We start from the raw sequence: 19,304 nt of genomic DNA, 5'->3' as shown, positions 1-19,304 counted from the left end.
TCAAGAAATGGACATACCCACTTGTAAATGAGCTATAATATATCATACGTGATGGCTACATTTAATTTGATTTTTAAACATAGAGTACTACAGTACACAGCCCTTGAGCCAAAAGAACAAAGCAAAACAATCAGAAAAATGCTATAAATTCGAATTTGCTTATATGAATGGAGAAAAGCAGCACAGATTCTCTCTGGAAGGTCTATTTATAGTTTACAAAACCTTTCATGTGCAATATCGAAAGTATCCACTTGGTGGTCACTTGTGCCTACAATGGAGATGCCTTTTTCCATCTCCAAGGATCAGTTATTTGCTTTCCATTTCTCTTCTAGTAACAGAGAGCATGCAGACCTCTGGAAACAGCTGGGCTGCATTTTAAACACTATGGCATAACAAGTCTGTATGACAACATGGTAACTTTTCTGACAGTATCAGCCGTAGAAACATCTTCTTAATCAATGCACTGGAATGTATAATCTAGTCATTGGACCAGAAAAGATGACCCTAAACTCTCTTGCTCTTTTGAGCTATCACATGTCTAATTGATCACAGCCCTGTGAAAGCCATGTGTATATTGCATAAAATAATCTGCCTGTTTAAATTACTTCAGATCACTCATGTAAATAACAGCACAATGCAAGAGGCCACATGGAATTAGTTTATTAGATGGTGGTTTTTTTCTTTCTACATAATCTTAGTGCAACTTCAAAATATTTCTGGAGTTGCTTCAGACTGTCATAAAGGGAGGCTACAAAAAGCCAGATTCAGTATTGGCATAATGAGATCACTTGGCCTGAACTTGGTGCGCAGAATAGAAACTGCATATAGGAAGACTGGAAAAAAATTGCAGCATTTTCCCTTCTTTGTTGTCCCTTTCACACAGACATTTCTCCCCTTCACACACTGTCGACAGACATACAACACACCACACAGTAGCAGATTCCATCAGAGAGCATCCTTTTAGGCCAGAAGAATAGTTCTGAAGTCACTGACTCCAATCCCAGGCAAAGGCAATTCCACTTAAAATTCCACTTACAAACTGATTAAGCTTCATCTTACAGCTAATTAAGCTATTGTTTCCTGTTGGTGACTGATAGCAGCAATAGACAAAGAATGTAGCAGAGAAGCAATAGGCAATGCTGTGTCAGGCATAATTTTTGATATGTGGACAAAAATTCCAGAATATTTTTACATGTTGATTGTTCCATCTAATCCAAAGAATTACAAGTAAACCACAATCTGCTGCAGTCATTGCCAAGGTATCTCACTGGCTTCTCCAGATGATACTGTTTCCAAATGAGAGGGAAAAGTTGGCATGAGGTTAATAAAGAGATTAATTGCAAGGGGGTATATGAGAAGAGCAGGACAATTAAAATTTGTGGTGTGGAATCTCGAAAGTGGTAAAAGGGAAGAAGAAAATAAGTATCTTTGGCTTTCATGTGCAACTATGCTTAAGACATATCTGGTGAAAGTACAAAGCAAACAGGACAAAATATATTACAAATTCTTTATTCTATCTGTACGTGGGAAAGCTTTTCTCTGTCTAAACACTTTCCCTTATTTAAAACAGTGAATTACTCTAGGCTTTTCCCTTGTCCACAAAGCTATACTCTGTATTTTATATTGTGCCATTTTTCTGCTTCTGGCTTGCAATGTGACCCAATAAACTCGCTGCATGCTGATGCAGTATAACTTCTGTGAGTAGTTTGCAACATATTCTTTTTGATTAATGGCATGAATGAGAAAATACATTTGGATTCCGCTGGTAGACTCAGTACTCTGCAGGGGAATTTCACTGCCTAGAGGATATGTTCAAACGTACGTCAAACCTTGTGATGTTTTTCAGTAACTCAACTTCACCACAGGAAATCAGAAAGAAATATTTATATGTTAAAATATATTTTCAAGGTAGATTTGAGTAGCACTTGAAAGTTTCCTGAGCTTCTAGCAGGAAAATAGGAGATTCATTTGTGTCCTGTGAAAGATTAACAGAAACGTACCCTATTTCCATAGACAACCTAGTGCTAATGACAGAAGGTGATGAAATCAATCAAACAGAACAACAATTCCTACTGAACCAGTTTTACATTTCATTAACTTGAGTGCCACGGTAGTTCTTAATGACTGATTTATTTTTTTCTTTTAAACCCTCATAAAGAATTAAGTAAGTAGGAAAATAAGGATTAACAGCCTAATACAGCTTGAGCCTGTGCAACCCAGTTTGTGTCTGAAGGCAACGAGAAACGCGTAGGCTCAGCAGCTCCTCAAGCTGAGAACTCCTCACGGTCCTGGCTTGAGGAGCTGCTGAGCCCACACATAGGTAGACAGCCCAGGCAGACACCATGCCAGGCTCCTCCACTGTGCCTGGCTGTGCCAAGGCATCTCACTCCTGGCTGCTGAATGAAGCCTGTGGTTATTCCAGCTCTGAACTATCGCCAGTCATGCGTAATTTTGTGATGTGCCCAACACAGTGATGAAGAGGAGACCAACTTGATGTTGTCATCGTGCTCTAAGCAGTAATTCAAACGTTTCAGCAATTTAATTGGGTAGGAACTAATACGGTTAGTCCAAGATTATTTTTACTGCCCTTGATGTCGCTTGCTTTTATTCAACTTCTACTAATAAATTTCCATCAGGCTTAATTCTCAGTTAAAATGAGAATAGGAATATAGCTTCCTTTAGGAATACAGGAAGGCAAAGTGAAATAGTCACATTTTAATATATACAGGAAGCAAAGTTTCTCTGATGCAGAGTTTTTTTCAAGGGAAAATTGCTGTGGGATAGAGAGATACTTAGTTAGATATTTTACAGAGGATGGACTAGAATTAACTCTGTTAGTCTGAAGAAACGTGAAGTTTAGGGAAATCTAAAGCTAGCTTTGAATTTTGCAGCTAGCAACAAATTGTTATTAAAGGCTAAATCCCCTGATCCTAAAGCACTTAGGCTTTTATCTTTTACTGAATCCCAGCTTTCTGGGTCAATTCTTGACCTTTTCTGAAGATGTCTATGTATATGTGTGTTTGTATACAGGTACATACAGGAGGGTATGTGTGTACACACACACACATTTACCAGACTCGTCCAACTTTTCACTCCCACTAAAGTCAGTGGGATATTGGAAAGTTCAGTGACTGAATAACTAGATACAAACCCTTTCCCCTGCCTGAATGCTATATTGAAATCTTCTGGGAAGACAGGGCTTTATTCCCTGTAAATGCCTCCTGTGGGATTTACCATAAAATGAAACTGGTAAACAGTCTAGTGTGAGTGTCATGCAACTTGTGTTTGCTTCATTGGATCCTTTTCACCTTGTACTTTTAATTTTTTTAAAAACTATTAAAAGCTTTATTAAAGCTATATTAAAAACCATTATTTTTTCTTAGCCTACTTCTTCTTATTCCATAGTTTCATAGCAGCAGACACCTGTATGATATAGATAGAACTGCACTTGACATGTGTAGTAGCTGTTCCCATAGTAAAGGGAAGGATGTGGGCTCCTTACACAACCCAAAATCCAGCGAACTTTAGTTGTTACCTTGGAAGGAAATGAAAGGTGCACTCAGAAACCTACAGGTGCTGCCTGCAGTGCTAACTGCGCTGATCCAGCTGCCAAGGAAGCAGTGGAAGTATATGGCTGGGGTGGAAATGGGGACAGGACTGGCCCTTTTAACAACCGTTTCCATTTAGATCACTTTATCTGTAATATCGCATTGCATCCTTACCATGCAGACATGTGATACAGCTGAGCCAGCGGGACAGTTCTGCCTCCAGCATCCCAGAGTGCCTGGCCCTGCAATGCACCTCCCTGCAACAGCTCTACCGTTGTGCCTGGCAGCATCCTCAGGACTTTTTAACCTGTCTGAAAATAATCTCAGCAAAGAACAGCTTTACAGTTTTCTGCTCTGTTGGTGAGTTGAGTAAACTCACTGGGCAGTGAGACACGTCTTTTACTGGGGGAGGGGACTGGACTAGGCAGGCAAAACCAAGAGGAAAATAGGGAGGTGATGGTGGAGGAGGAGGAGGGAGGTGATGGTGGAGGAGGAGGAGGGAACATGCTTGTTTCTTTCAGTAGCAATTACAGCAGCTCAGCCATGACCCCTAACCAGACCTGAAGTCTCCATACTTTGTTCCTAGCTCAAAGTCAGGAGTAATTAAGATTTGTTTTCAGAACTACCATTAAAACACAAATGATACACATACAGAATTTCACAGACATGAAATAATAATACATAATATCCTTTGGGGAATGCTGACACACAGAGAAGTCAAGATCCACACTTTACAAAATAAAGTGCAAAATATATGTAGTTTTGGTAGTGCCTAAACTGTTATCCTGACAGCTTAAGACCAAACAGCCAGGAGTTACTCTGATGCTTGGGTTTCCCCCACCATCTGCGTCCCTATTCTGCATGGGACACATCTCCTTCCATCTCAGGATTATACCAGACATTGCTATGGCAGATCTGCAGTTTGTCCTCCTAGGTGGCAGCAGCAGCTGGTGACGGTTGGCTGTGTTCAAGCCTAGCTGGTACTCCCTACAGAGGAATGGCTAAGCAACTCTCCCTCTTGCCCTTCTCCACTGATTGTCCTAGGAATTTCTAAATGAACACCCAAAACTGGCCAGAGACAGCTTCTGAAAGTATTTTGCATCAGACTGAGAAATAGGATTACAAGTTTTCAGTTCCTAGTTGTCCAGTCGGTCTTTCCTGCTTGCTGCGTTCCCAAGAAACAGACTGTATCTCCAGTGCCTCAAAAGGAAGCTTCCTCTTGGTAAAAAGATCAGGAGAAAAAAAAAAAAAAAAAAAAAGGATGGCCAAAGACAGCCTCTGCAGATCAAGAAACGAGGTGGCGGAGAGAGAGCAAAACACACTAACAATAGAAGATGTGGCTAGTAATAATGACTCTGCTTCTGAGACTCTTTGGAGATGAAAGTGGTTTTGCTTTTCTTGCATCCCCCTCCCCACTGCTAGTCCTTAGATAGCTGTAGTATTTTCAGCAGTATTTTTATCTTTCCATTTTCTTTTCTGCCATAGTCTGCCATCTGCTTAGAAGCTGTATTTCAAGTCCTGCAAGCCACGTAGGGGAGAACCGTACTCACCATGCAAAAGGTGCAGTAAGTTTGTTGCACCTGTGCGCTTCCCCTCGCTGTTCTGGGAGGTAAAATTCGATCATGTCAATAGACACATCTTTCTTTTTAACGACTTGTACAGGGAGATATTTTTCATTAAGTTGGACCTGATGGTACAGAATTTACATCCCTGAACCCAGCTCTCCAACAGTGAGCTTTCCCCTTTTAACATTAAATTCATTCACTAACAAAATGTGCACCAGAGCAACTGACACAAGATGCACATTAAAATACATCTATTGAATTATTCTGCAGTTCTCCATCCACGGGCCAGATTCTGCTATTCTTACTCATTTGGGTAAATAATTTACCCCCCGAGTGGTTTCACCGACTGCAATTCATCTTCCTGCTATGGGATTGCACGTAGCCTGAGGTAACCATCCATACAAGGGAAAGAAAATTAATCTGGTCCTTTTTCATCGTATCTGATGGCAAACCTGAATCAGATAGCCTTACTACATTGGGCTGTACTTTAAAATATGAATTTTCCTGTTGAAAACTGTGACGGTGAGATGCTATCAAGATGCGAGTCAAGGGAGAAAAAAGTGAACGCGGTGGTCTAAAGACAGACAGGGAACATCTGCACCTGGGCTGAGGAAGGGATGCCAGGATGTTGCTTGCTGCACAGGGACCAACATCTGGGTCTTTGACCCCTTAGGAATGTTAACGAAGTCAAATATATTAGAGACTGTCGCATAGAGCTAAACCCTCCTCAGAGAGGGACACAGCCACAGGCACTCTCTCTGCCAGAGGGCAGGGAGACAATGTGTCGTCCCCAGCACCCTCGGACCCAGTACACCCTGCCCTGGTTTGGCAACGTATTCAGTGGGACCGCCCCGCGGGCTTTCTCCGCTGGCTGCCGAGGCAGCCGGGACACGGGGGTGCCGGGCGGGGGCCAGCCCGCATCCCCGCGGCGGGGGCAGGGGAGGCTGTGGAAGCTGCTGGAGAGTCAAGGGGTGACCCAGCGTGGGGGTGCCTGGGGGTGCGCTCGTGAACGGGCACCCGAGTCTCTTCTCTCTCTCCCTCCTTTAGCCCCGGGCGGAAAAGACTGGGCGAGTTAATACAGAACAAACAACTTTTCTCCCCCCCCGCCCATTTGACGGGAGGCGAAGCTTTCACCAGAAGGAGCCGGCCGTCTCCAGGCTGCCTCCTCCAAAGTGTCGGGCAGCCGCCTGGACGGGGAAGGGTTCCCGCAGCAGCCTCCATCACCCTTCAAAACCCCTTTTATTCTCGGGTGAGAAACTCAGAGGGGGAAGGAGGGGGGGGCGCGGGCAGAAGCCGCCAAGTGACTGCAGGGGCCGCTTGGCACAGGGGAGAGCAGACAAAAGCCGGCGGAACTACGTGGCTTAAATTCAAAAGGGGCGCTCCGGGCTCCGTAAGGGCAGCAGCGGCCCGGGGAGGGGGGGCGACGGGCAGCCCGGCGGCGGACGGGCGGGGGGGACTCCCCACGCCGCGGGACCCGGAGCAGCGGCGGGGAGGGGGGGGGGGGGGGGGAGGCGGCGCGGCGGGGGGCGGGGGGCGATGGGCGCCAGCGGGGAGCGGGACAAGCGTGCGAGGGGGGGAGCGCCGCGCCCCCCGCCGCCGCCGCCGCCGCCGCTCGCCCGGGGCCGCAGCGGATGAAGCGGCCGCCCAAGCCCAGCGCGGGCGCGACGATGAGGGGCATCCCGGGCTTAAAGCGGCTGCGGCTCAAAACCTGGCGGCGATGCACCCTGGTGCTCCTCCTCCTCTGGGCTGCCTGCTGGCTGGTGGTGAGCGCCTTGCTGTTCCTCCTCCACAGGAGCGTCTTCTCCGAGCGCTGCACGGACGAGAAAAGCCACCGGATCCTGGCGAGGCTGGTACGTGCCCCGGCGGGACGCGGGGCATCCCCGGGGGCTGGCCGGCAGGATAAGGCGCCGGCAGTCCGTCAGGGCTGCCATGAGCCGAGCACCCGCTTTCGGCCGCGCCGCCGGGGCGCTCCTGCCCGGCTCCGTCCCGCCGGAGCTGCCGCATCACCGGCGCGCCCCCGGTGCGCCCGGGCGGGCGGCTGCCGGCGGCCTCAGCGCTGCCCCGGCGGGCGGCGGGCAGCTGCCTCCCTCCCTTCCCGGGGCGAGGGCAGGTGCAGGCAGCGGGCCGGCTCCCCGCGTGGGGTGCGGGTGCGCTCTCCAGGCGCTCTGGGAAGGGCCGCTCGGCGTCCCGCAGGCTGCGAGGCGGGAGGAAACCTCCCTCCGCGTTATTTTTGTTATTTAGCCGAGAAGGCGTTTGTACAAAAGCCATCTTTCAGAAGTGCCACACAGCTTGTAACGCCTCCTTTACGTCTGGCGGGGGCTGGTATTCACGATGTAGTTATTAAAAATTCAAGAAAGGATTTGCAACTATTCATAAAAATCTCCCCCCAAAAATAGAAAAAAAAAAAAAGAAAAGAAACAGATTTGGAATTGTGTGGGAAACACTTCGAGAAGAGGAGCAGTGTGGGTTAATGCTTTGAGTTTAATTTTGTTTCTTAATTAAGGTATTTGTAGTGCCAGTGGTTAGGTGGGAAGGGAGGAATCCTAATGGAAATTAAATAATCTATTACTGCAGCAAGCAAAACCTGATCATAGATATTCCCTAAGTTCTGTATAATAAAAGAAGAGAAACTATAGGTATTGGTCCTGACAGTGTGTTTTTAACGGCAGTGAGATTCAGTTTCTTTACCCCAGCAGTTAGCTTGAAGTACAGCTGAGCTCGGGATAGCGGCTGAAGGAATGAATCCTGCCCACTTCTTACGTGGCTGGGAAGTGCACAGCGGTGTGGAGCTGCAAAGAACCGCCGAGCTCAGGGAGGTCCAGGCCCTTGGCATCACGCTCTCCAGTAAACAGATGGACAGAGACTTGTTGCTGTTCTTTGGTTTGGAGAGCGTCAGGCATGACTACAAAAGCCCGGGCAGGGGTCAGATTTCAGGAGCAAGCTTGGAAAGTTGTCTCTGTCACTGTGTCGTAGTTCAGTTTCACACCCTTCCTCCAGAGGAAGAGTAGCTGAGGCTGCTGTGCTCGTCTGTTTCTGTAGGTGAGTCCTCATCTGTTTCCATGGGTGAGTCTTCAATACTATCGTTAAAGTTTGAAAGCGACAGTTTTCCCAGATGACATTAGAAAGGGATCGTCCTTCTAGTGGAACAATTAGAAAATGAGCTCATCTACATCAGCCCTGAAATACGTCTTTATACAACTTCTGAGCATGGCGTGAGTTTCGCAGTTATAGAACGTGCAATTGATCTATGAAATAAATAATTTGATAGCTTGAGTCTCATGCCTTTTATTAAGCAAAATTCGACTTCCAGGAAAAACTATTTTACTAGTCATCTGTCATATTTTCAGTAGGAGGTAAGAACACGAGCAATTTTAAGCAAGTAGGTGAAAGTTGCATGGTTGTATACCGTTGGTATTTCTGAAGATTTATTTCCTTCTTCTGAGTAAAATGTACATCTATGCAGATGTGTACTGCACTGGGAAGGCTGAAGTAGTACTGGGCATTTTGCGGAGACCAACTTTAACTCTCCAAAAGACCACTTACTCTTTCGTCACATTGGTCTCATCTTCATTTACACTGAATACATTAAATCATAGTGATCAATTTCTGGTTCCTCTGGAGAAATTAATTAATTTTGATGCCTTGCTCAGTATTGCATTTACATAGGAGAAGTACTTGATAACAAGGCAGGATGCAGTCTCAGGCCTGATCTACACAAAAGTGATGGTGGTACAGTAAGTTATTTAAATTTATACAAATCTTTAGTGGGGTTTACATAAATTTAAACTTTTACACGAATTTAAACCCAGCTTTTTTAACTTACCTTGATAAGTGTACTAAGGACATTGAAAATTATGTAGCCAATTTTAAAAAGAAACAGATAAGCGAGTGCAAACCGTGCTTGTGTTTGCATTTTTGTGTAGTATAGCTCCTTTTCTGTAAGGCTTTTGGCTTAGTATCACTTTCACATTTTAGTTTAAAAAATCTGGCACTTAGTGGCATTCAAAGGGCACTCATTAGGTAGATTTAAAACTGTCTCATTGACAGATCTCAAAATGCAGTCATTAGGACAGGGATGGCAGTGTGGAGGACCATTTCTGGAAGATTTCTTTGGAGAATTGATTCTTCATTTTATCAGCAGTCATCATGATGATATAAAATCTTGTATGGTAAAGTTTGCAGTTAGTGCAAAGGTTCCTGAGTGGGTAAAGAATAAGCACTCCAGCTTTTCATTGCAGGGTAAACTGAATCACCTGGTTAAATGTTTTCAGTCCACCAACATATGTTTTAATACAGTAAAATGCAAGCTGGTACACTGGGGGAGCACAAGAGTATAAGCTATGCCAACAGGATGGAAGACTGTCTTGTAAAACTGTATGACTTTGGAAAGGATGTAGGGGTCAAATAATTGCTTCGACAAGAACTACTAGTGCAGTCTGTGCCTAAAAGGCTGATTTGATCTCTGAATGCCTCCAAAAAGGAGAATTAGGGGAGGGCTGTTGACTGCCTTTGCAGCACTGGAAAACAGCATTCAGTTCTGACGTCTGTGCTTCTAAGGTTGGTGGAGGGAAAAATGGAGAAAAGAAACAGGGAAGGAATAAACCCACAAAAATAATCTGGGGGCTGAAAAAATAAGGATTATAGTGGGAGGGCTGGGGAGCTAAGCTTACTTAGTGTATTATGCTTATGGCAAAACATAAAACACTAAAAGCTGGAATAATGGGGGCGGGGAGTAGTGAGGATGTGAAGGTGCAGTCAGTCTTTGCTGACCTTCTAGGTTATAATGAACAGGAAACAGGAGATTTTTAAAGCCATTGAGTGACTCACAACTCACTACGTTCTGTGAGTAGAGAGAGAGAGACACCTTTAAAGTTGTTCAAACTTCTTGACTGCTTATTTGAGGAAGCGTTTTTGAATTTCTTGCTTGCATTGGTGACCAGCAGAGAATATTGCTTCTGGAAGGTAGATCTGTGTTTCATTGCTGTGAGACCAGGAACTTCTTAGTTAAGTCCTGTTTCACAGATCCTCATTTGCAAAACACTGCACAAGTTCAGTGTAAGAAGAACCAGATTCAGAGACTGTTTGTCAGATACTAGGTTAATAATCAAAGATTTATAGGTTCAACTGGAACAGTGGACAAGTCCTAAACAGCAGCCTGGTTAAAAAATGCATATGGACCCTCTAAGAGTAAACTTGATGGACCACAGTAAAACTGTCCACAGGGGCAAGCGTTCACCCATGTGGACACAAGTACAGGACTAAGTCCTATATTCTCTTACTGTAGGAGAAGATGAGTTAGGTTGTGGTCTTCTCAATAGGAGAGCAATGATTTTAAATGTGATTATACTTATGCTCCAAAGAAAACCCCAAAAGTTCCTTCTGTTTGTAATCTTCTTTCTAAAATTGCTTAGAGTTCCAGATGGTAAGAACTGATAAACTACTTCTGTTGAGAAAATTACATTTCCTACATAAAAAGGAAAAATAAATTTGTATTACATTCATAGGACTGGATTTTCAAAAACAAGAACATTGATCTGCATGCTCTGAAGTCTGTGGACAGCCCAGTGAGTCTGCTTGACCATCCTGATGTGGCTGTGGATGCAGATGTGTGTGTTTCACACATATACATCACCCTGGACTCGGGGTCAGGACATTCATGCTAGAGTTTGCCTACCTGGCTGTCCTTGCTGGCATTGAGTGTTCTCATTGGGCTGTGAGAACATCAGTGTATAAATAAATTTTATGCCTGTCTGAACTGCCCTCAGTGAGCTGTTTTAGTCGATTTATCACCATTCCTGGATTTTGGACTTAATCCTCCACCCATTCCCCAGTGTGCTGTTTAAGGTTGGACTCTCAATATTGCCTGGCATCAGAATATGTTCCTCTGGTGCACACCTCAGAGACTGTCCTAAGAAAATATATCACTTGAATTTTATGATCATGTTTCTTGTGTATGTAACAGTAAGTCACAAATGAGGTGGGGGTCAGGCAGCCGTTGCAAGTACTCCACATGCAGTGGGAGCTGCCAACTTGTTTAAATGAAGGTTCAAATGCCAGAAAGCAATGAAGAAGGCTGACACTGTCAAGCCGCCTCCCAGATGTTTGGCTTCCTACATTACCACGGTCTATTCCCCTTTCACCAGAGACCTCTGATCATCCTCTCTACTGATTCGCCCAAAGCAGTCCCTGCAGCTGCACTTCTGAATACCCATAGGAATATACTGACTGCCTACACTTTCGGAAATCACAGAATGATGGTATGGAAATAATTATGGGTTGAAGGAAGGATTGGTGAGGGAATCCTTGCAGTTCTTGCACAAATTTGCAGTGACCACTTAACTATCAAGCAGCAGTTCCCATGTTTCCATGGGCTGATTTTTTACAGTTTAAAAAAAAGCAGTATTTAATTCATATTAGAATGTCACTTCTGATAAGTACATGTAAAAACTGGAGAAGTAATTTTGTCCTGCAGCATTTACATATTTAAAAATTCTGGAAGTTCTTGATCCAAGAGGCATTGAGCGCAACCTCTGTTTCCTGGTAATGCAGAGGAGGTTCTTACAACTTCATTCAGGGCATGTTGAATGCAAGGTTGAAACACTCAGGGCTGCAGAAAGTCCCAGCAATCCAGCTACTCATGGATTTTCTTGTAGTTTAAGTGTGGATGTCTAAGTTATGCTGCCCTGAACCTTCCAGAGAAGTCCTGAATTACCCTGGAAGTTATCTCCTGTGCCCTAAAATGTTACAGCCCAGAATCTCACACAGCGCAGACAAACAAATGGGTTCAAAGCTTGTCTCACTGAATTCATATGTGGCAAGAACTTAAGGGCAACAGGTCATCTAGTCCACTTCCTTGCCCCCAAAAAGCCTGTCCTTTACCATCTCAAGAATTCCTGTTTTGAAGCAAGATTCCCCCTAGCAAAAGGTCTCTAGAGACTTCTGAAAACCCATTGAATAACCCAACGGTTGTAGAAGGTGTGTTCTTGCAGTACCATGACTGCTGCAAGACTCTTGAGCTTAGGACTGTTGCTGATTCTTTGCCTTTCTTCTAAGTGGTCCACGGGTTTATGGTCCTGCTATGAATATTCTGTTCTTTCACTCCAGTGTCTTGACTACAGCAGTGGAGCCCTGACTGGCGACCTTTGTGAAGACCTGTGTGTGGCACAGAAGCTGGTGTACAAACACTGCCTTTACTATGACAGAGGTAAGAAGGTCATCCAGGCTGACTGGAGAGGCCAGCCCATCATCCTGAAATCCAAAAAGGAAATCTTCTCCAGCTACCAGCATCTCAGTATGCTAGAGGAGGTGGAAACACAGGATATTCCCGAAACAGAGCTTCTGCTGATGGTGGCCTTAGAGGTCAAAAACATCCTGGGGCTAGAACTGTCTAACAATACCATGGGGCCCCTCTGGACGAGGAAGAAGGGACCACGTTGGAAAGCACAGGTGGCCAGCATGTGGTCCTTGGTCCAGCAGGAAGAATATATCTACTTCAGTTTGCTGCAGGACTTCAGCAAGCATGTGCTACGAATTATTGGCTCTTGTGGACACTTTTATGCCGTGGAGTATCTCACAGCTGGACATGCCTGGCACAAAACTCTTTTTCCCTTGGAAAATGTGGTTGGTCCCTCCCTTGCTGGCTACAGAAGCAGGGTGAGAGCCATCATTGACATTGCACTCAGCTTTCTGGACATGGTGCAGCATTTTGATAATGATTTCTCTCACCGACTTCACCTGTGTGACATCAAACCAGAAAACTTCGCTATCAGGCATGATCTCACGGTAAGTTGGGTCTTTGGGGTGGTGTTGCAGCAATTTGAAGTCAGATTCTAGTCTGAAAGTGGCTGTGTAAAAATGGCACTTCCATCCTTGTACAGCTTTGGACAAGTTTTTGCAAAACCAATGCATTTACAAGTGACAGGGGAGCTTCTCTACTGCTTTTCCTCTTTGTAATACGTGCAACCATGTTTCAGAGTGCTAGATCCTGCTGCTCGTTTTGAGAACTGCTTGCTCAGTTTTGATTTGTTTCACCTCCATGAAGGCACCGGCACCGACAGGGTCCCTTGGGTCTGTTGAGGGATACCTCCTGAAGGCAAAGAGATCTCAAAAGATGTAAATGACGCTGTAATTTGAGTCATGGCAACTATTTCTGATAGTGACGCTGAAAGGAAAAACTGTTTGAGTTTGAAAACTAAGGCTGAATTCTCTGTCCTGGCACAAGGGGAACTCCCCACATCCAAACATGCACATCTTTGTGCTTTAGTGTTCAGCTTATCTGGTCTGGAAATGATCCAAGGACAGTGACATGCAACTCCCTTGACTTTTCTTTGTACAGCTGTAACTCAGACTTGAATAGCTATGCATGGTTTCTAAGTAGTGATGTAGCTCAGCACCACATTGCTGAATGAAGCTTGCATTCATTCTGCAGGCAGAAATTCCACTGGTTTTGGTGGCAATTGTGTGTATGGACTGGAGGCACTGTGCAGTAAGTAAGCGTTTGGACCAGGCTCACAATTTGCAATGACTTCAGGGGAGTTTCTGCACTCTGAGTGAACATAAAGCATTTTCAGGGACTTGAATGCTATTTTCAGTACTCACTGAATGTTAATATAACACTCGTATCTTCAGAGTACTAGACAAATATCGCCTAAACATATAGCCATTAAGAGCAATTAGAGTGCTTCCCCTTCATCCTTCCCTTCCCTTCCTTTCCCTTCCATTGTTTATTCAGGTGCAATACAGCAGCGAAACGGGGAATGGGTGGGGAGTTACAGCAAGAAACTAAAAAAGCGTACCAGTGTTCAGGCAAAGTGAGGCACGGCAGAGATTCCTCAAGGCAGGCTTTGCCCATCTTTTTCAGTTATGCAGGGCTATGACCGCCAGTGGCTAAGCATACACCAGAGCATCTGTTTTACCACCTGCTTAGAGGAAAAGAGATTTCATTTGGGAAAAGGGAAAGAATATTGAATATGTCTTCCCTTACGAGTCCTTTTGGTGAGGCTTGCTTCTCCAGGGGTCCAAAGAGACAGCAGTCACCTTCTGGTATAGGAAAGTACTCTAATTCAGTATTTTCTAGGAGAATTAATTAAAAAACAAAAAGTGAGCTGCTGCTTACTCATGGCTCTCCCAGTTTTACGTTACTTACAGCCTGTTGGTATCACCTGCTTTCACCTCACTGGGCTGGGAGATGGGGGATACACACAGACAGAAAGCTGGGGGGCCGGGGGGGGACACAACCAGAGAGACCTGATTGGTGAAGAAGGAAGGAGAGTGAGAAGCAGAAACTCTAGGTGGTTTTATCAACCAGCTCCAGAACAGGGACACAGCAAGGCAGCCTCTTTTTTTGCCCTTCATGTTTGTTTTAAGCAATTTTGTCACTTGCTTGCTTCTTGTGCTCTGTATAGGGTAATAATAAACACCCATAATAGTACCACTATTCATCATCCCAGCAATGAGACTGCTAATGCCCAAAGAAATGTGCCTGGAGTGCAATAGCTTTACTTTGAGGATTATTTTCAAATGGTGGGGATAAGCCTCCAGCCCTCACTCCAGCCTTCACATGCTGTTCCTGCAGCACAGAGGGGAGAGATCCCTGCCTGGTAGATCACCAAGGGGAATTTTAAGCTGCCATGGAGCTACATAAGGGGCAGAGTTGGAAGGAGGTCTGGGTGAATACACAGTGCTCCAGGAGAGCTTCCTATTTTACCAGCACCTCAGAGAGAACTAGAAAGATTACAGCACCTTAAACATTACTTAAATCAGGTCAGGAGCCCAGTTGAGTCCTTCCTGCATTTCCTTAGGTACCTTCATCATCAATTACAATCATAACAAACCCCACCAAAATGTCGCTGTTTATAGGTAAAGTGTCACCCAGATCTATCTTCACAGGGTCTGGCTGGATGTCCACACATTTTTGTAACAGATGAACTTCAGTGAAACCACTGAACCCTTTGGCAGCCGCACGTTTGGGAACCAGGGCTGTTTTTCCTAGAGGAGCAATTGGTGAGAATGCCAAAAGTGCTCAATGCTGGCAGAGATCCCACCAGGGTGCTGATGCAGCGACCCTAAGACTGGGGAAACCCCACACTGCTTTTACTGTCTCTTCTCCAAAGAAGTGAACAGCAAAACTGCAGAAAGCTTAAGGAAGTAAAGAAGAAAAGAAAAGAAAGTTGCCTGTCCAAACGTGTGAAATTCTTTAGGCTGCGTCATTGTTATCAAGCTCTCCAAGAAGCTTAAAAATACTTGAGTTTTTAAGCTATGCCTCATCTCTTTAAGATTTTCCCTGGGGAAAAAGAAGTAGAATAAAATGAAGATTAGACCTTGTTCTTTCTTTTGCCTGTGGAAGGTTTATTTGGCCTTCTACCAGACCAGACGTCTTCAGTTCCTCGGGTTGATCCAGCTGCTGCTCCAGCCACGCAGTTCAGCTTCCCCTGTTATTTGGGAGGTCAAATCTTACAAATGAGACTATCATTTCAGCCCAGGTAACTCTGCTTTGCCCAGGTCCCAGACGTTTCCCTCCATGAAAATGTGTCAGCCACTGCAAGGGAAAGCCTCTGACCCTGACTGTCAAGTGTTAAGCACAGCTCTGAATGTACACTGTTTTCTGCATCCATGGCACTGAAGGCAGGCTGCGTTCACTGTGGTCACCCACAGTTTGTCTCACATCAAGCAGCTGCCATCCCGTTACTGGCTTCCTTTCTTTCCCTGTTTATTGCTGTGATTTTTTTAAGTGAAGTATTCATGGGTGGAGTGACATTGGCAGAAACTGAGACTACAGCCCTTCAATCCCAGAATGGTTTCAGACCTAGCACGGGCAGCAGCTCTGCAGACCCCTTTGTGCTGCATATTCGCTATTTTGCAAGCCTTGTGTCAGGGTGAGAAAACTTATTGATCCCTTCAGTCCTTGCTTTTTCTGCTGAGACCAACTGCTGGCTGGACTCTGTTATGGACAATATTTCTGCACAAGCAGAACAAGAAGCATGGACAATAAATGAGTCAAACCACAGCAAACAGGACTGGGCAAAGCCAGTCTCGACTTTCAACAGCCTCAGGGATCTTTCTACAGCTGAGCAGACTCAAACCCACTGAATCCAATGGAAAGTCTGGAGGAGCTGTACCAGGTGCAAGTACTTCTGCACATCTCACTGCTCCTCTCCGCAATGATAAAGTCAGGGGTTTAATCTGAATGGTGAATTGTGAAATGATACTGTCTGGCCTGTGGGTAATTTTGCACCACCACATAATTAAAAGGTTGAGTTCCCATCTGCACAGGGTTCAACAACAAGTAAATCAATCGTCAAGTTGGATAGTCCTGGTTTAAGGCAAATCAGTCCAGTTGATCCCAGGGACGCATATTGCCTACAAATAATTTTCCCTCTCCTGGTGTCATAAGCATTGGCTGGTTTTGTTTAAAAAGTGATATTTGTAAGACTAGTGCAGCTCAGTTAAGTGAAATAAAGCCATTTCATTGTGATCCCAGTTTTCCACTGGCAGATGCTCTCAGCACTGCATTTCCAAAAGCAAGCAGCAAAGAACACTTGCTCAGCCCTGTCCCGCAGGCTGTGCTGTGCCAGATCTGATGGGTTGTTTTGATCCACAGGTGGTGGCCATTGATGTGGATATGGCCTTTTTTGAACCCAAAATGAGGGACATTCTTGAACAGAACTGCACAGGCGATGAAGACTGTAATTTTTTTGATTGCTTTTCAAAATGCAATCTGAAAATCAGAAGATGTGGAGCACAGAGAGCCAATAACAACTTGCAAGTGAGTAGACACAGCTGCTTTATGCATCCATTTCTTTTAAAATCACATTGACTAGAAAATGCATGGTATGTACTAGGAGACTGTGAGATGAAGAGAGTCAGGTTTTTAAACGTGGCCACATAAGTGCCAGTCCTGTTCAGAAATCCCATCTTGGGGCATACAAACAGATCTTTATAATCACTAGTGTTTATTTGCCAGCTTTTTGTGTGGCTGTTAGCCCAATGCTTCAGATAGGAGAGCGGAGTAAGTAGAGGCAGGGGATTAGCATTACTGTCTCCACTAATGGTAAAGTTGTGGCTGTCCACATGTAAGCAGTGAGGGGCTATGGCTGCGATTCTCCACACTTCAGATGTGGTATGTGGATATAGTGGAGAGAGGCATCTTGGCCCTGGGATGAGGTGTCTTATAGCTCACCCAGACTGTGCTGGTGGGAGGCACCAGCGCAGCAGAGAGGCTGGGGGAGCGTACCTGTAGCTCGGTGGCCTTTTGGCTGCTTCTCCCACCCCCTCACCATCACCAGTTGTTATGCAGAAGTGCAAGAGCAGCCTGAGAAGAAGGGGGGTTCCTCAGCTAGAGCATAGCCTTTGTGGATGCTTCTGTTCTATACCTTCCTCTTTGGATGGCTGGAGGCATTTTGTATTCAGATGACATTTTGCTACAGTCCCAGGGAAGCAGCGGGGCATTAGTTGTAGCTCCTGAAAGACAGCAATCTGCTCTTTTCCCTTTCCTCAGGTAATTTGTGACAAAATATTCCGTCACTGGTTTTCCCCACATCTCAGAGGACCGTTGGTTTCCTTCCCCCTGCAGCTGCAGCTGCAGAAGGCTGTGCAGGAGTGTGCTGAGCCAGGGCACGTGGACGCTGCCGGGCACCAGAGGACTCTGAAATCTCTCTCCAAGTTATACCACCTGCTTCGGGTCACTCAGCAAGAACTCCAAAGGGCAGAGTAGACACAAAAGGCAGAACTGCAAAGGCCACATCCCAGCCACTGCTAAGGGATGCTGTATGAGATGCAGCCTGTGTTTTCTTTCTCTCTCTCACCCTTTCATCCCTCCAATCCATTGTATTACATTTACAGCACAGAGATCGGTTTTCTCCTATGCAAACGCAGGTGCAGCACGTCCTGTTAATATCCTTTCAAGTGTGAAATTATTTTACGTTACCTAGATTCTGTTCTTGCTTATTTTCCTGAGCTACCACTAGCCCTCTCCATCAGCATTCAGCACATCCTTTGCTTACCAAAAGCTGTAGTCACTGCTCAGATAGCATCTGTCTGAGTGCTGTGGTCAGAGTAAGGATGCATTTACTTACGGATGGTGCTTCAAAGAAGAAAAGCATAAATACAGTAAAATTAATATCAATAATTAAAATAATGTGTGGGTGGGTGCAGATAAGTACATGCATGGTGTTTGTTTTAATTTCTCTGTAGAGTAAGTGTTTTTTAAGCTAGGGACAGAGTGTTCTGTGTGAAAAAGCAACCTCAAACAGGGAAATGTATTGTCACACGAGTGAAGAGTTGCTTTTGTAGAAAGCAGTCCTGTCTGATGTCGCCAAATGCATTTTCTCTTGTGTGTTGCATTACCTGTGCCATAGCTAACTTTCTGGGGAGAAATTATGTGAAGGTACTTAGGACTTTTCTCGAGTAAAATAATGATACCCTTGTTGAGTTCCCACGTGGGTACTCATATTCTGCAGTGGAAAGGTATGAATAATGCCACTGAATTTTCCCGTGTGAACAAGCCCTCAGGCACTTGAACATCAGAGCACTTGATAAGAAGCACTCCTTTGCCAGAGAGCAGATTTACCCAGGAATGCCAACAATCTGTCCTTTGGACTGAACAGAACAGTATCCAGACCCAGAGTTTTCTTACACAGTATTTTTTAATGAACAAAAGGAATTTTTTCGTAAGAATTCATTATCTTGCAATCACTTACATAAATAAGGATCCTTAGATTAACTTCAAATCATTAACTTTGCCTTTAAAAAGTACGTAGTTATGGCTGGAGAATCTAACACGTGGGTTCAGAAGACATTGCATTTATTTATGCCCAATACTGGGCAATATATCCATGAGCTGGTTTTGGCATGAAGACATTAAAAACCCCACAAACGAAAATAAACCAACAGCCTATGACAGCCCTCAGTGTAGAAAGACTCTTCAATATTAAGACTGACAATACTGGTTTGTGGATGTGAGACACATAACAGCACGTAATCTTTTTTGTCTTTATAGCCCTCAGCCTTGTGACAGCCCCGAAGACTGTGAGCACTAATTATCCACAAACTTTCAATTTCTGGAGTGGTTCTTTAAAGTGATGTTAACGACTGCCTATGACCAGAAAAATGTGAGCTGCTTGGGCGACCTTGACACTTGTCTAAAACTAGCTCAAATTTTCAGACTAGTGCTAGTTTTTTTTCTATTATTTCT

At 44.8% G+C, this 19,304-nt stretch overlaps 1 protein-coding gene across 1 annotated transcript; it reads left to right on the top strand.

The window, feature by feature from the left end:
* Positions 1–6,780: 6,780 nt before the first annotated feature.
* DIPK1C (divergent protein kinase domain 1C) lies at positions 6,781–17,825 on the top strand. The gene is made up of 4 exons (XM_059815778.1): positions 6,781–6,963; positions 12,218–12,895; positions 16,713–16,877; positions 17,610–17,825. Exons 1-4 carry the CDS (start codon positions 6,781–6,783, stop codon positions 17,823–17,825), a joined length of 1,242 nt encoding a protein of 413 aa, XP_059671761.1.
* The last annotated feature ends 1,479 nt before the right edge of the window (positions 17,826–19,304 follow it).

Source organism: Gavia stellata, chromosome 3, assembly GCF_030936135.1.
Source record: "Gavia stellata isolate bGavSte3 chromosome 3, bGavSte3.hap2, whole genome shotgun sequence".
Taxonomy (NCBI): Eukaryota; Metazoa; Chordata; class Aves; order Gaviiformes; family Gaviidae; genus Gavia; species Gavia stellata.
Note: the sequence above shows the minus strand (reverse complement) of the source record. Positions and strands in the feature narration are given on the sequence as shown.

What these genes read in the sequence shown, in the direction of transcription:
- DIPK1C (XM_059815778.1), top strand. Translation starts at nt 6,781, where the DNA reads ATGAGGGGCATCCCGGGCTTAAAGCGGCTGCGGCTCAAAACCTGGCGG. An exon ending in ACCGGATCCTGGCGAGGCTG is followed by an intron (nt 6,964 to 12,217) that starts GTACGTGCCCCG and finishes CTTTCACTCCAG; the next exon opens with TGTCTTGACTACAGCAGTGG. An exon ending in CTATCAGGCATGATCTCACG is followed by an intron (nt 12,896 to 16,712) that starts GTAAGTTGGGTC and finishes TTTGATCCACAG; the next exon opens with GTGGTGGCCATTGATGTGGA.